Source organism: Panicum virgatum, chromosome 4N (genome assembly GCF_016808335.1).
Source record: "Panicum virgatum strain AP13 chromosome 4N, P.virgatum_v5, whole genome shotgun sequence".
Lineage (NCBI taxonomy): Eukaryota > Viridiplantae > Streptophyta > Magnoliopsida > Poales > Poaceae > Panicum > Panicum virgatum.
The window spans coordinates 4,928,344-4,944,485 of record NC_053148.1 but is presented as its reverse complement, the minus strand read 5'-3'; the positions used below and the strand labels follow the sequence as shown (position 1 = coordinate 4,944,485).

Genomic DNA, 16,142 nt, shown 5'->3' with positions numbered 1-16,142 from the left:
GTAACAACGCAACAGCCAATTATAATTTCCATGATAAGTACTGTGGGAGAAAATATATGGTGTGAATTGTTATGCTGCATCACTAGGTCGTCACTGAAAGCCTTGGCCATATCTTACTTATGCCTGATTCAGCCTGATATTATGATCTTATTATCATGGAGTATCACTATTTCCTTTGGTCTATATAAAATGCATGAAATGCCATTTGCATTTATTCATCACTAGTAAGTAGCATCAGCTGACAAATTAACATTTTGCCATGATTTATGAGGCAAGGGTACTAAATTAAGCTAAAGAAACCAGATGAACAAACTGCATAAACGAATCGACAATTGCAGGAATTGTTAGAAAAAGGTAACATTTGCTACTTGATAGGCACTAGTTGGTGCTTGCCTGTCTACCAACACACTCCACGGTGATGAACTGATGATGCTCGCCCATCCACCTCAAACCCGTCTTCTCTGCAGCTAGCACCATACCCTCTCTCCTCGGCTCTGTCGACAATGAGGCCTCCATGCAGGCTCCAAGAAGAAACACAATAATCCTGCTCTGTGGACTTGAATCCACCGCTCAAATTAATCAATCAATCAATCAATGAGAATCTCTTCAACTTCTTCCCCCGTCGTCGCCCCTTGGGTGTGTGCTTCACTCGTCTCTCCTTGGGCGTGTGCTTCACTCGTCTCTGTTGCAGCTACCTCCCAGGTGTCGATACCGATGTGGTAGAGCAGAGCCCAGAGGTGGGTGATGAACTCGCCGCCCTGCGAGAGCCGCTGCATGTGGCTCTGCACGTCGCCGTACGGCGCGACGTAGAGCAGCGTCTGCACCCACAGGAGCGCCAGCACCTTCCAGGGGTCGGCGGAGTAGGGCCGCCGTGCGCTCTCCCGCCCCTCGGGCAGCGCCGGCGGCGTCTCGTTGCGAAGTCGCTTCCCCAAGTACACGCCCATCTGAAAGGCGTCGTATTCGCTGGGCGGTACTCCTGTTGCACGCATCGCCTCCAGTTTATTGAGCTGCTTCTTCTCGCTCATTGCTTTTCTTGTCCAAGACGCAGCATCATCGAACGCGTGCTTTGTTTCCTTGGATGGCCCGAGGAGCAACTCCGGCGCCGACACCACCAAGTAGGCGCAGTACTTAGACAGAGCAATGGCCACGCGCCGATCCTTCTCTCTGCTGGCATTGCTCTCTCCGCCGCTGCCGCCGCCAGCACTTCCATCCTGCCGCTCTGCTAGTTCACAGTAGCTTGTCGCAATGTGCCACATCATGACACGGTGCGTGAACTTCCTGGCACGGTTCCACGAGGAAGGTGCGATGTTATAGGGAAGGTAGGATGCGTCTAGCCCATTGTCAGTAAACAAGGATGACCAATCCTTCCCTATCCTTCTCAAGGATGACCAATCCTCCCCTACACTTCTGCTCCTGATCTGACCCAGGAAATCAGCAATGGATGCCTTCACATCATCGTGCAATCTAACGGCGGCTCCTGCGTTGGTGTCGCACACCCACAGTTCCCGGAGCACCTGTCCAATGTACTGCGACCCATGCATCCCAGGCAAGTGTTCACATATCCAGCAAAGACACTCACAGCAACATAGTAGCATCAGTAACCATGTCTTGCTGGTGCGTTCTATGCTCCACCTGCTCGCTACATCAACTGCTGAGTACTGCCCGAGCTTACCTTGCCAAAGGTACTTGTCAGACCAATTCATCCTGGTAACTAGAAACAGTTTCAATCTCATCCACAGGCTTATTTGATTCTTTTTAAAGTTGTACCTGATTTGCTCGCGGCTATGTGGACTTGGCCCATCTCCTGTAAGTTGCTTCCATTTCTGCTCCTTCCGTTTCCTAACGTACTCGCAGGCAACGGTGACTGTCGCCCAATTTGATGCCCAGAACTGTATCAACTGCACCAATTGCAGGAGAGCAAGGGATACCAATATGACAAGAGTGACGATCAGGTGTGTTGTCGTGTCGACGACGATGACAGTGCCAGCAGCAGCACCAGCATGACCAGTGGCAGAGGTAACAATATGATGGTGGCTAGTCATTGTCCCAGGAATGGCAGTGGCTATGCCCACAAAACATATCCCAATGAATGAAGCAACGGCCCACAAGGCGGAGGTTTTTGCTTCATAGTAGTGAAGAAACTCATTGCTCGTGAAAAAGACATCATACAGAAAAGCCAACTCGACCTCAATCGCCTTCAAGACCCTCTTAAAGTCTATGGGCTTAACAGTCGGTCCATGTCCCAAATCATACCTTTTTTTCCCACATTTCGTCACCGTCGTTAACCAACCCAAGGAAACGGTGCCTCAACACATGAGAGAGAGAATAGCCAAGGCACACATCTTCGATATTTGCCATGTCACTGGCAGTGACCAATAAACCTAGCTCCATGTAGCTACAGCTTCGATATATCTCCGCCATGTTTGGAGTTTTACCATCATCTAGGATTTCTAAAAGCTGACCAACGTGCGTCAAACCGTGAGTAGGAAGGGGTAAATGGACTATAAGTGTACTACCACCACCTGTTAAAGCACTTGTTTCTGAAAAACCATTAAACTGAAGTTCTCCTAGCTTGTCCCGCATTCTGCTTGGCAGCACAAGCGCAAGTGACCTATGAAAGCCCTTGATGAAGGTGATGGCAGACAGCACGCCGATGGCTAAGTTACCAACAACACCGGAGATGTTTGAGGTGCTCATTAGCAGGACATATCCACCATAGAGGCAAAGCTGAAATATCATCCTCGAGAGTGGGATCTTGTAGTCAAGGCCATTGTAGCTTGTGACTGGGTCGACACAGCCAAAGAGGGCAAATAAGGACACAGCCCATACGGGATACATCTCGCTTTTCGCCGATGAAGACTGCATTAGGCCAATGCTGTAAGTCCCAAGAGATATAGTTAACACTTGTGCAGCCAGAAAGCCCTTTTGGATGATCCAGCGATTGGACCAACGGCGGCAAGACCCAATGATAGCAAGGAAGAAGGAGAGGGCAATCGCCACCAGTGTTGATGCCTCAATACGGAGCCCTGTCCCCCTAGGACTTCTCCACAGATCTATCAGCGTTACATTTCCTCCCAAGATCTCTTCCACATTCCCCATGCCGCGATAAGTACCCTTGAAAAGAGAAGAAGCATACATAATGTAAGGGTCCGAATGATGCCTATAAAACCATGATCAAACTTAACTAGATCACTGAACTGTCACTCTATTGTTTTTCATTGAAATTTATGAGATTTCACTTCCGGTATGGAAAGAATTAATTCTTATGAGTACATAGTTTGGTGTAGATTCTTTTTTGTATAAATGCATCTTGAATAATCATCCTGTCATATATGTAGTGGACCAGGGGTATGCCACGACTATGGCAGATCTAAATACCTAGAAGAGAATGGGTAATTGTAACACACCCCATGCATGTTGATATAACAAGGTACATGGTGTGATGAGTGATTGTTATAAGTCAACACAGCTGTGGTTGAGTCAGATTTGAGCTAGAGTGCTTATGGACTGACTGAGGTGTCACTTTAGTGTGTGTATATGGATGTATTACGATAAAAATTAAATAAGCATAAAGTATGTCTTTTATGTTTCTAAATTGCCAACTTTAAATGATATATAAAAAAACTAACTCAAATTGAACATACATGTTGTGTACCACTATGCAGGCTAAATATATATTCAACCTTTTAGCTTGCTAACAAGTCTGAGACTGAAACTACTTCTTTTTTTTTTCTTCCTGAATGGACAATAATATGAAAACTAGAGAATCACCATTGGTTGCTGCAAACTGCAGTCCAATCAAAATAGTGCTTTTACACACTATAGTTCATGGCAGAGGAAGATAGGAGTGTTAATTGGTGACTCTTAGGTGTTCCTCCAACTCTTTTCAGTTCAAACTTTTGTACTAAATTTTCAAATTGAGATCTCATTTTGAAAAAGTAGTACAAAATTTTGAACTAAATGAAATTTGAGAGGTACCTAAGGATCACCAATTAACACCCCAAGAGGAAGACAATAGAAAATTAGAAACTTTATGGAACCCATGCCTCTTCCTCTGCTTCTGTGACAGATAAAGGAGTTAAGTTTGCTACAAGTAATAATAAATCAGTTTCCGTGGAAGTTGCGTACCTTGTTCCTGACTCTGAGCAGGTTCTTCGACGAGAAGATGATTCCCCGAACCAGCAATGCTTCCTGCTACCTGAGAAGGCCTGCAACACTACAACAGAGACTAGCTCTTCCTAACTGAGGAGATCGACCAAGGTGATGTGCATGCAGGCAACATACACCTTACTAGCTTCTTTCCAGTTGCTCAACGTCTTTTTGCCCCCATCGCCTGCTCATAGGCAAGGCATCCTCTCTCTTTATTTGTCGCTCTTCGTTCACGAATTCGCTCCCATGGTCCAATTTGTACGTGCGTGATACCTTTCTTTAACTGCTGCCGCGAAGGCATATGTGCCGGAATGGCTTGCCTGGACCGGGAGGCATATGTGCCGGGATGGCTTGCCGGAAAGCATCGCTGTAATATCACAAAATTTAAATTTAAAACTTTTAGAAATGAGTACTTTTTCAAAAAATTTAAACAAACATAACACTCCCTTTCACTTCCCCTCCATATTCAAAAATTATTTTAATTATTTTCCAACATGCATGAATAAATACATGGCTTAAGGACGACTTGTATGTTTCCTAGGTTGTTTGTGCATTTCAGTTGCACCAAAACTTACCCAAATTAGAAATCTCACTCACACCCTCTCAAATAAGTACGTCACACCCGGCGCCAGGAACGTTTCTCATATCTGGAGAATTGTCTTAACTATTCCTGTATAATCGGTGTGGGGTAATCTTTGAAGATCCAATGTTCTTAATATGGGGTTCACAGGGTAGTAGGATTTCACTTGGTTTAATTGCGTAGATACCTTTTTTTTTTGCTACGTACACTTACACTGTACATTTGGAAAATGCAGGGACCCTAACAACTACAGGAAGATTGCATTCATGTGTAAGGCAATGATAGTCCACTGATAGTCTAGTTTCATTCTGTTTGATTCACTGTACAGGCAACGGAATTACGAACCCAACACATCAGAAATATCCAGCACTATATACAGACTCGCTACTCTTTACAGGTCGTTCGCTTCAAAAAAAAAAAAAAAAAACTTTACAGGTCGCCCTGTGGCATTGGTCAAGCCCCTGTCCTGGCCAACTCAACGTACATGCTTATACCTAGGCGGTTAGCAACTCGACAAGATTACGGACTCTGTTGGCTACTTGATCGATTCGATGCAGAGAAGGTTATGCAAGGAAGTAACGCTGTAACGGTCTACGACACTGTATGCAGTGGCTTAGTTCAGTACACTGTAACTCTTAGGTTATGCTCACCATACAGCACAAGGAAATCTTTTGTTCGAAAAGGGGGTCTATAAGACGAGGTAGACTGAAGAACAAGATACACCAAAACTTCTACAAAAGAAAAACAATTGGTCGCTACGCCTACAACGATGGTCACTGTACAAGAAGAATCACAAAAGTGCGTGCTATTACAAATACTGTGTGGCGGCTAGAGAAACAGAGGCCATCTGAAGCCGCCAGGAACCTATGGCTCTTGATCTACAACTATGCCATAAAGTACTCTCATATTGGCTTCCTTCGTGCATCCTTGCCAAGCAGCCATGGCCACGAGACAAACCTGCATTTTCACCATATTCATCCCGTTTCTTCTCGTACCGTCCCCGCCCATTGCTCTTGAAAACCACCAGAGCTACCTTGCTAGAGGTTCCTCCATCTCCACCGGGGATGACAACACCACCATCCCAGTGTCGCCCAGTGGCGCCTTCACCTGTGACTTCTACAAGGTGGGTACTAATGCATTCTCCTTTTCCATCATGAGGTGCAAGACTAATACCATGCCCAATCAGGACTTCTCATTTCAGAATTTTCCTACCATGGACTTGTGGGGTTATGACCTCAACTACTCAGAAATGGCGCCATGGTGGATGTGCAGGGATATGTGCTTCAACGGTACTGAGTACTGCCAACCTTTTGGTTACTGAAAGAGAACAGGTGAATGTTACCCAAAGGTATTGCTTTTCAATGGCAGGAACTTCCCAGATCCTTACAATGATATTTATCTGAAACTTCCAAAGGCAACATTGTACTAACTAGAATCGGCTGCTGGACTAACCCATGCATGCAAAATTACTGAAAACGAACCATACCCCTCATTACAAATGTTTGTGAGAGGCAATTCCAGGTTCAAGTTTGGGTACTTCCTATCTTCTGCATCGACACTGCTCGCCATTGGAGTGACTTTAATTATAGTTGGGTGTTGGATTTTTTTTACAAATGGGAGAGTAGGCCAGAGATTAGGGACGAAGGATACATGATAATTTCTAGCCAGTTCCGAAAGTTCAGCTACGATGAGTTACAGAACGCGACCAGGTGTTTCATGGAAGAGCTCGGAAGTGGTGCATCAGGAACGGTTTACAAGGGAATCCTCGAGCAAGAGTTCAGATCTGAGCTCAGTGTCATTGGAAGAATTTATCAGATGAATCCGGTGAGAATTTGGGGGTTTTGTGCCGAGCAGACTCACAAGCTCTTGGCTTCAGAGTTTGTTGAGAGTGGTTCACTAGACAGATTTCTGTTTGATTCTCAGAACTTAATTTCTGTGCTGTAGTGGAGACAGAGGTACAATATTGCTCTTGGGGTAGCAGCAGGACTGGCCTACCTCCACCATGAACGGATTGTTCATTGTGATGTCGAATCAGAGAACATATCATTAGATGAAGAATTCAAGCCAAAAATTGCAGATTTTGGATTTGTAAAACTACTAAGTCGAGGAGTAGGAGCTCAGATGTTGTCAAGAGTGCAAGGGACTAGAGGGTATATTGCTCCATAGTGGGTTCTAAATCTTCCAATCACTGGAAAGGCCGATGTTTATAGCTATGGTGTAGTGCTCCTCGAGTTAGTGAAAGGGGTTCGGGTTTCCAGTTGGGTGGTTGAAAGCGAGGAGGTGGAAATGCCCATTCGATGCTTTGTGGATGTTCTCAAATTGAAATTGGCAAGGAAAGATCAGTCGTGGCTCCAAGAGTTTGTTGACTCCAGACTGGATGGAGAATTTAACCACTTACAAGCAGTCATGAGAGTGGATAAGTAAATAATGGTGTTCTGTTGCATAGGATGGTCACTAGAAGACATGTCTTGCATAACTCAAAGAACAGTAATGAAGATCCAATTCAATGTGCATATTTGGATAATTTGTTCCACTCAAAATTCAACCACCTGCACTGGTAAATGGTGAAGAAATCCTCGGAGTTGGATTCAACAACAAGATGAGCGCATACAGTCGTAATGAAAGTGTTACATCTACTGCAAACATGTCAATGCTAACAAGAGATGCCAAGTGATAGTCTAATTTATTTTATTGAGGAAGCAGCAAACCGATGAGTGACGAACTCAATGGAATCAAAATATTCACCACTATACAAACTATATGATTGAAAAGAATCGGCAATGACAGAAATTTTAAAACAATCACCATTGCTAGTCAGGCGCTCGTAGGTCCCTCATCGTTGCTGCCAATGCACTCCGCAACACCAATGCACGCCCATCAACCTCGAATCCTTCTGATCCAGCACCAGCGTCTTCTCCCTGGCTCAGCACTCCCCCCAAATCACTCTCCGACTCCGTCTCATCCGGTGCCAATGCAGAGTAATCTTCCCTAGTCAGCAACACATTGTGAAGCATTGCGCACGTCCCAATGCACGCCACTGCTGCACGAGGGCTCTCCTCCTCGTGGAGCCGAGCAATGGCTCCCCACCCCATCAAGCTCCGGACAGCACGCCTCACCGGACGGCACACTGCCCTGTGTGCAGCGTTGAACGCCGCTTCTGGGGAGCCAGGCACCACCGGCCCCCGGAACGGCACCATGAGCCAGGGCAGCAGCGGGTACCCGCCCCCATCTCCAACCAGATACTGCGCGGGCTCAAGCACCCTCCCCTGCTCGACCTCCTGGTACAAGGACGAGAGCCTGAGCACCTCGAGGTCCGCGCGGTCGCCGCGGAAGCCGGCGGCGAGGGAGAGGACACGGGAGGAGGCGCCCGCCACGAGCTGCACGGCGAGCGGGCCGGCCGGGCCGGCGAAGCGCGCGCAGCAGAGCGCGCCGCGGCAGGAGGGGAGCGGCGCGGAGTAGGCGCTGCTGGGGTCGGAGGGGAAGGCGAGCCAGAAGCGGAAGTTGGCGAGGAGCACGCGGCGGAGGCGGCGGGAGGCGGCGCGCGGGGCGGCGGGCGGGACGCGGAAGAGCGCCGCGAGCGCCGGGTAGGGCAGGCCCGACGCGAGGCGCGCGAGCGCGAGCGCGAGGAGCACCGGGGCCGGCGGGAGGGCGGGGTCGGAGAGGAGCGGGTCGAGCAGGCCCGAGAGGAAGTGGAAGGTGGGCGCCGAGACCCGGAACGCGAGCGGGTAGTGGTCCGGGCTCGTGGGCGGCAGCGGCAGGTTCAGGGGCGCCGGCGCCGGCGGCTCCTGCTCCCGGGGCGCGGGTGCCGCCTGCTGCGGGGCTGGGGCGGGGTCGGCGTCCGGGTCGGGGTCGGCCTCGCCGCGGCGCCTGCGCTTGCGCGCGCGGGCGTCGGGGCCGAGGAGGAGGAGGAGCGCGGCGGCGGAGTGGGCGGTGAGGAGGAGGGGCGGCGGCGTCATGGAGGGGAGAGGGGGCTGGGGCGCATGGTGCGGGTGGTGGTTGAGCCGTCGGTGTTTGCGAAATACGGGAGGACGGGAGGCGATCGCAGTGACGCGACGCCGGTGATGATGCCGCGGTCGCGCTCAGCCACCGTTTGCGCCGGCTCGATTCGATTTGACCAGAGACCGATCGGTTCCTGTACAAACATTTGCGAATTTTCGAGATCCTCGAGGAAAATTTTCGATTTGAGATTCTATTTGAGAAGTTCATGTAAAATTTGTAGCAAAATTAGTCTGTTATTTAAGTGGAAAATTAAGCTAGGTACGGGTTGCTCGCGTCTGCATAACTGAATTTGGGGCTCGTTCTGAGTTCTGACCGAGCTGAATGGGCGGCTCGAAGAAGAAACGTTTGTGCACAAGAGGCTGAATCCTGAATCCACGCAAATATTCAAGTCCTGCATCCAGCCTTTCCAGCATCGGGTTGCTTCCCGCATGGGCCTTTACATCTCTGATCCAGCTCAACACCATATCAAATCAGACTGTGAGTTAGGATGTAAAATCCCTACCGCCAGCAGTCGATAATATTAATAAACCTTGCTCAAAAGGTGAAGATACTTAAAAAACTCGATCGGGGGTTGAAACGGTCCCCACCCGTGTTTCATTAAGAGGAAGCAACAGCCTCGGCTCTTAACCCGACCGAGAAACCCCCGAACTCTGGTCCACCAGCGAGGGGGATTTTTTCCCCCGCGGCATCGGAAATTCGCGTCCACCAGGACTCGAACCCGCGCCGCGGGGGGTGCCGCCAGCCCCAGCCGGCCAACTGGTCGTAGGGGCCTTAGGCAAAGGTGAAGATACTTACACGTTACATTGCCTATTTGCCCGAGTCTTCAGCCTTGAGCTGCTTGCTAGTTGTGGAAATCATCGGGTGGTAATAGACCATAGCTCTTATACTTATTTAGTTTAAAATTGTATAAGTTTAAAGTCGATCCTTTTAAAATTCGGTTCTTGAATTATCTAAGTCAAATTTTAAAATCCTTTAGCACTCCTAACACCTAAGCGCACTACATGGCTTCCAACGTCTTTGAAATGTGCAGCGGGTGTGACCCGGTCCTCGACTATCATGACTCATTAGTGGCTAACCAACAACCAATCACGCATTCAGTTCGCTTCAAAGAGTACGGCCATTTTAGTGATGGGGTAAAAAAATAATTTGGAAGCCTAACTGTCAGTAGTCAGTCAACAGTTCATTATGCTGTCAAAGGTTGAAAGAAAAGAAATGTGAGCTATAGAGCTAGTTGTCAGAGTTTCTATGGAAACTGCAGAACAAATAAAAAAACAACGCACCAATTCATGTCAGGATCAGGAAGCAAGTAGTCGCTCTGTCCTGTGTTATGTTTCTTTGTTTTTTTTTGTGCGGGTGTCCTTTCTTATGTTTGGCTGGAGCAACAACATTTTTTTTTTACGGGAAGTAGCGATCGTGACAGGCAGATCCATGGAAATAATTAGGGGGTGTTTAGTTCATTTTGCAAAATTGTGTAAAGATATAAAAAGGGCATTTGAAGTACTAAATGAAGTCTATTTGCAAAATTTTTTGCATAGATGGGTTGTAAATCGCGAGACGAATCTAATGATGCTAATTAATCCATGTTTAATCAATAATTAGCGGATGGTTACTGTAGCATCACTGTTGCAAATCATGGATTAAGTAGGCTCATTAGATTCGTCTCGCGATTTACAGCCCAACCATGCAAAAAATTTTGTAAATAGACTTCATTTAGTACTTCAAATTAGCAAAATTCCATTTCACTTTAATGCGTTTACGGCTTTTTTGTGTTTACATGTAAAGATCTAAACAGGGCCTTAGTTGAGAGTTGAGACGAATGCTTATTTAAGACTGTCCACAACGGTAAGAGCAAATTTGCTCCTCTCCCTCCTCGATTCCCACGCCTCCTCACATATTTACTGTCTACAGTGCGTCTACAGTGTCAAACAGTACATCTACAATACAAAATGCTCCTCCATTTGCTCCATCCGCTGTGGATAGCCTAAATACCGTTGCCATGGCTCCTCCTCGAGCACGTCGACGCCACCAACGGCGAGGGCACGAAACCCGTTCTCAAAGGATGTCCTGCAGCTGCCTGATCCAGACACCATCTCTGGAGCCATGAGCCGGTAGACGGATACCCCGTGCGACGCCGATCCTGTACAAGCCGCCGGTGCTGCTCGCATCCATGGACGACCTGTCACCGGATTCCCTTCTCGCTGCACTCATCACGGGCGGCGCCTTCGAGAGTGGGATCTCCATCCATCCGCAGTCCGCGGACGCCGCCGCGTTCAGAGCCCGACCGTGAGCGCATCTCTGAGGTCGATTCGATCCATCGATGCGATGCATCGCCGATGCCGTCGATAATCCGGGGATCCTGCACAGAACCATTGGTGAAAGCTGATAAGTTCTGCTCGGCCCGTCCGGCATGGTTCTTCCCCTGCTGAAGATTTGCAATGCGCCTGCCAACATGGCTTGCTTTGTTTCATCCTCCTCTGAACTCAAAGGTTGCCGACTTGATGTCTCCACCGATGAACAGAAATACAGGATGGCTTCCGCCTGTTGCCTGACTTTGGTGCGCGCTGGGCATTCGCCGCCGCAGAAATAACGGCGTAGCAGCATAACAGGCCGTTTTCAAAGTGTAACAATGTCAGCAAATAAAAGCATGAAGCCTTTTTTTTGGGTCTCGGACTGCTCTCAGCAGACTATACTCAAGAACTTAATGGATCTGTTTATCATAAAGAGATTCGTTGTTCCTTACCCTGCTTCACCTTAATTGTTATTTGAACAAAAAGATCACAATAAACTTTTGATATAAGTTTTGTCTTGACCGGAGTGGAGACAGCATTTCTCTTCTGCATGTCTATGGAGTTTTGCAAAACCCAAACACCTCAGAGATAGATATAGAGGTAGGAATGTGTCGAACGAACCACACTCCTTCGTAGACGTCAGGAGTTCATTGATGAAAAGAGACTGGGGAAAAGCATGAAGCCTTTTTTTGGGTCTCGGACTGCTCTCAGCAGACTATACTCAGAACTTCTGGTCTAGTAGAACAATTCTGAGGGTCGAGCTGGCTGACAAGCCTCACATCTCTGATCTAGCTAGCTTAGACGCAGCTTGGCTTATGCAGCCGGTAGAAAAACACACTACAGTCTCAGTGACCTGCTAGTTTCCCGTAGACCATGAAATGTGCAACGGTACGTCGGTACATGGTTTTCTACTATCAATACTACCCTGCTAATAAGTGAAGCATTCAGGTTGCTTCAAAAAATAAAGTTACTGTTGAGGTAACGGAGGTAACGATACAGTCTAAGTGTCAGCTGGGTTATTGAACTATCTTCTCGCTCATCCCTTCTTGGGTCCTCTCACCTCAGTTTCGTCAGTCGCCATTTCCTAAGCTGCCCAAGATTGAAAGCGAAAGGAAATGTTAACAAATAGCAAATGAGCAGCAGGACCACTAGAAGAATGCAATTATAGGTCAGGAAGCAAGTGAGCTACTGGCGTGCTTTATTTTTCAATCAAACTTGCCATTGTACCATTTAGATCCGAAGATATGTACAGAATGCATGGAAACTTTAAGCTATGGAGCTACCATGGTTAGCTCACCTACCTGAAGGAATATTCCTTTTTTATGATATGTTTGAAACCAATAGAACAAATGAACTTCGTAATTGCAGGGGGCAATGAACTCTTGTCGACCTAATTCACTCTAAACACCACATTAATTTCACTATCGAGCTGATTTTTCTGTCCTGAGCTTGAAGTATCACCAATTCTCACATTTTTAACAAACATGGTTCTTTCAAAAAAAAAAGAACTCTAAACAAACATGAGACAACATGCAAAAGAATAAGACAAGTCCAGATTAAATAAAAGAATGAACCAAACTCCAACTTCTTAAAGTTCAAAAAGAGGTCAAGTTCTCATAGTAATATGCTATGCTATGACCATCTGTTCCACCCACATTTCTCTTCAAGCATGAAATGAGAAGCTTACCTACACATGTCCTGCATTTTTTTTTTGGGTACCATATCATGTAATCACTCTTTGCTACGTGAGCAACCATCAAAATGATCAGCGTGTACAATCGATGATTCTTGCCTGATGGGCTTCATATCATTTCCTATAAGGGGTCAAAGGAAAATGTCAGCGAAAAGTCAAGGATGAGAAGAGAACCTGTGATGCACAGCAAATGAAAATAACCGGTCACAAACCAGGCAGACCAACTCTTTCTTGAGCTGAAGTTAGCTGATGCTTTGCCATTATCTCCCCCCGAAGCATCATCTAGCAAAGAAAAATACAAGTTAGGAAAACACCAGTGAAACTGAAAAAATAGTATTTCAGAGTAAGGCTTTGGGTCAAGATTATGATCTATTCCCCATAAAAGGAGTTACCTCAGAAGATTCAGGCATCCGAAATGTTTGAAGGTGGGACTGTGATGGTTCCAAGTGAAATTGACGTTCTGGAATTGTTTTGTCAGGAACACTTGGTAAGAGAAAAGATAATGGCTGATTTTGTGGAGGATTTAATGGGTCAAATGCCTGATGAGTTCCTGAACTTTGGTTTACAGGTGGCATCACTGCCCCAGTGCTTGACGCTGTGATGTTGCCCCCACCAAGTGCAGCAAACATCTGTGATGCTTGCGCAGGTTCAAGTGCACCAGATAAATATGGTGGGTTCAAGTAAACACCATTTCTCATAGACAGCATCTGTAACAAATTCATACGAAAAAATTAAAATCTAAGTTGCAGTTCAGAAACTAACGCCACCCATTAAAGTCTAATTAGAAAAATTTGTCAACTGGCACATATACTGTAAAAGTGGACCCAGCTAACATAGTAATATTTGGTTCAAAACCAAATACTCACTGTTATCTAAGGTTTCTGTACACTACAGGAAATATGCAGTATTCTTGGCCTAACACTAACCATGAACATTGCCAACCATTGGCAACCTATCACTGAAACTACATGTGTCTTGATTATTTAGCAAACCATCTCCGCACCATCTTTTCTCTACAAGTATTGCAGCATATATGGATTTGCACATGTCATAGCAGTTCTTCCAGTCCACTTGCCATCATATGTTAAGAAAGTGATAGTATATATCTTGAGAATAACCTAGCGCCCAAATTAACCCTTCGGTATAATAGACAGGGAGGTGCTTTTATATAACAAAAAAAGAAGTAAGCTTGGCATTGATCAATAATTTGACCGTGGTGGGTACCGGGTCTAACACTTAAAGAAAAAGAAAGAGAAAGCAACACGTCAACCAAATCATGTGTGAACAAATGCAAGTGAAAGGTATCTGCATATTGATGAGGCACCCATCACACATCATGCAAAGGCCACCTGCTGGGTATAATAAGGGGTCTTGGCATAAGAATCACACTAGTCTGTCGTCACATGTTGGAAGAAGGATCAATAAAGCCAGATACTCTGGTATACCCATTCTATGTTAATCCTCCTAGTTTGAATCGGACTGGACAGATGCGTTCGCATCATGCAGACTTGTACAATTTGCTCACCTGCACTTGGAGCTGCAGCTGCTTCAGGTACTCAATGGCCTCGTCAAGCATGGACGCCTTGTCAGTCTGCACACCACCAAAAAAACACCACGGCACAAACACATTTAGGTTCAAATCCAGCACGAACACAACTCAAGAACCTTCAATTCATGGCGACAGCTCTTCTCGTTTTCCACTGACCTTGTTGGAGTTCGGTATCAGGCTCTGCAGCGCCTTCATCTTCTCGTTGATCTTGCTCCTCCTCCTCTGCGCCCAGAAGCAAAGCAAAGCAAGCAACGATCTTTAGTACTCGCACCGAGAACTCAGAGCCCCACGCAGCATGCAGCAAGAGGAAAACTTGAGAGTTTGAGAAACGGGCAGCGGCGGCACCTTCTCGGAGAGGTTGTGCACCTCGGCGGCGCGGCTCCGCTTGCTGCCGGACCCCCCGCGCTGCCGCGCCGGCTCGGGCTCCGACCCGCCCGCGTCGCTGTCCCCGAGCCCGCCCGCCTCCTCTCCGTAGTCCGCCTCGTGGCCCAGCCCCAGCGCCGCCGCCGGGAACGCCGCCACCCCGGCGAACATCTGGCGCCGCGCCTCCTCCTCCTCCTCCTCCTCGACCTCCAGCTGCCGCCGCCGCTGGTGGTGGTGCTGATGCTGCAGGAGCGCCATCGCCTCCCGCCCCTGGCCCCGCACCGCCCCGCGGCCCCCGCCGAAGCCGCCGAACCCCTGCTCGTCCATGCAGCCCGCACCACAACCGCAGCGTCACCGCGAGGAGAGGGAGAGGGGGCGAGGAGAGAGTGGAGGAGGAGGAGGTGGTGGGTCTGGCCGTCCGGGGCTGGAGGCGCGGCCGCTTCCTTCTTTTTAGTGTTGCGCCCATGCCGTGCCGCTGCCGCTGAGCGGAGCCGAGCTCGGTGGGTGGCCGGTTGCCCGCCCGCGCGCCCCCGCCCGCTTTGGGCTTGTTTTTCCCCGGACTTTTCACGGGGGGTTTGGCCGCTTTGCCCCGGGCGCGGCCGTGCGGCAGCGAGCGGCGCGGACGCGCGGTGGAGGGGGGTTCAGGGTTGGGCTCGGTGTCTGCTACTCTCTGCTAGCCAGAGCCAGAGCCAGCGCGGGCCGGTCGCTGTCGTCCCTGCCTCTGGGTCCGTGCAGAGCGGGTGTGCATTTACGGTCATGTTTGGTTGAAGTGTGGAAATGTTTTGATGAGAGAGAAATGATATTTTGACCACTAATTAGAGATATTAAATAAAGTCTAATTATAAAATTACCTCCACAACTGTGGTATTGTAGCGGTTGATTTAGCTAATGAGGCCTTTGACCGCATGATTAGAAGATGATTGAGCGCGGTTACTGTAGCATCACTGTAGCCAATCATGATGAAACTTGGCTCATTAGATTCGTCTCGAAAATTTACACCCATTCCTAAAAATGTTTTGCAAATAGACTTCATTTAGTACTCTATGCGGGTATTTGTCTTTTTGTACAATTTTAATTTGATGGGTAACTAAACATGGCCTACGATGGCTTTCAGTTGTGTGTGGGTTTGGGTTTCCCGGTTCGCCGCAGGGGGGTTTTCTGCGCCGGGGTCTCCGTGGTGTAGCGAGCGGTTGCTCTTCTGTGTTGTTTCGGCTGTTTTTTTGTTTTCGGTGTGTTTAGTTCGCGAATTTTTTTGGATTTTAGTACTGTAGCACTTTTGTTGTTATTTAATATTTAATCATAGACTAATTAGTCTTAAAAGATTCGTCTCGTCATTTATAGTTGAACTGTGTAATTAGTTATTTTTTTCAACTACATTTAATATTTTATGCATGTGTCCGAAGATTCTATGATTCAGAATTTGAAGTGGAAGAAAATATAAAGGTTCATAGATTCTAGTGACCACTTCAGAATGGGTACCAGCATTTTACTTAGTAATGTCAATATGTAATTCTTAGGTGC

General features: G+C 47.5%; 4 protein-coding genes and 1 pseudogene across 9 annotated transcripts; 1 reads left to right on the top strand and 4 right to left on the bottom strand.

Moving 5' to 3' along the window:
• Positions 1–313: 313 nt before the first annotated feature.
• On the bottom strand, positions 314–2,071 carry LOC120670036. Its single transcript, XM_039950007.1, has one exon. It carries the CDS (start codon positions 2,040–2,042, stop codon positions 588–590), a length of 1,455 nt encoding a protein of 484 aa, XP_039805941.1. The 5' UTR covers positions 2,043–2,071; the 3' UTR covers positions 314–587.
• Positions 314–4,260, bottom strand: LOC120670039. Its single transcript, XM_039950016.1, has 2 exons — positions 4,129–4,260; positions 314–3,114 (listed from the first exon to the last, which is right to left on the bottom strand). The coding sequence occupies exon 2, from the start codon at positions 3,097–3,099 to the stop codon at positions 2,248–2,250; it is 852 nt and encodes a 283-aa protein (XP_039805950.1). The 5' UTR covers positions 3,100–3,114; positions 4,129–4,260; the 3' UTR covers positions 314–2,247.
• A 119-nt stretch (positions 4,261–4,379) lies between these two features.
• On the bottom strand, positions 4,380–8,787 carry LOC120670037 (protein ALP1-like). Of its 4 annotated transcripts, none has more exons than XM_039950012.1 (2): positions 7,535–8,787; positions 4,380–4,516 (listed from the first exon to the last, which is right to left on the bottom strand). In XM_039950012.1, exon 1 carries the CDS (start codon positions 8,683–8,685, stop codon positions 7,540–7,542), a length of 1,146 nt encoding a protein of 381 aa, XP_039805946.1. In that variant the 5' UTR covers positions 8,686–8,787; the 3' UTR covers positions 4,380–4,516; positions 7,535–7,539. The 4 variants fall into 4 exon arrangements, with proteins under 4 accessions (XP_039805946.1, XP_039805943.1, XP_039805944.1 ...); XM_039950009.1 differs by lacking the exon at positions 4,380–4,516 and adding an exon at positions 5,397–6,046; XM_039950010.1 differs by lacking the exon at positions 4,380–4,516 and adding an exon at positions 6,129–7,283.
• Positions 5,670–7,170, top strand: LOC120669039 (annotated as a pseudogene).
• A 2,947-nt stretch (positions 8,788–11,734) lies between the features above and the next one.
• LOC120670038 (transcription factor SPATULA-like) lies at positions 11,735–15,159 on the bottom strand. 3 transcript variants are annotated; one of them, XM_039950015.1, is made up of 8 exons: positions 14,604–15,159; positions 14,415–14,480; positions 14,235–14,300; positions 13,266–13,416; positions 13,102–13,169; positions 12,922–12,991; positions 12,704–12,830; positions 11,741–12,105 (listed from the first exon to the last, which is right to left on the bottom strand). In XM_039950015.1, the coding sequence occupies exons 1-7, from the start codon at positions 14,946–14,948 to the stop codon at positions 12,748–12,750; spliced, it is 849 nt and encodes a 282-aa protein (XP_039805949.1). In that variant the 5' UTR covers positions 14,949–15,159; the 3' UTR covers positions 11,741–12,105; positions 12,704–12,747. The 3 variants fall into 3 exon arrangements, with proteins under 3 accessions (XP_039805947.1, XP_039805949.1, XP_039805948.1); XM_039950013.1 differs by having other exon boundaries at positions 11,735–12,105; positions 13,102–13,416; positions 14,604–15,151; XM_039950014.1 differs by having other exon boundaries at positions 11,741–12,100; positions 13,102–13,416; positions 14,604–15,152.
• Positions 15,160–16,142: the final 983 nt, after the last annotated feature.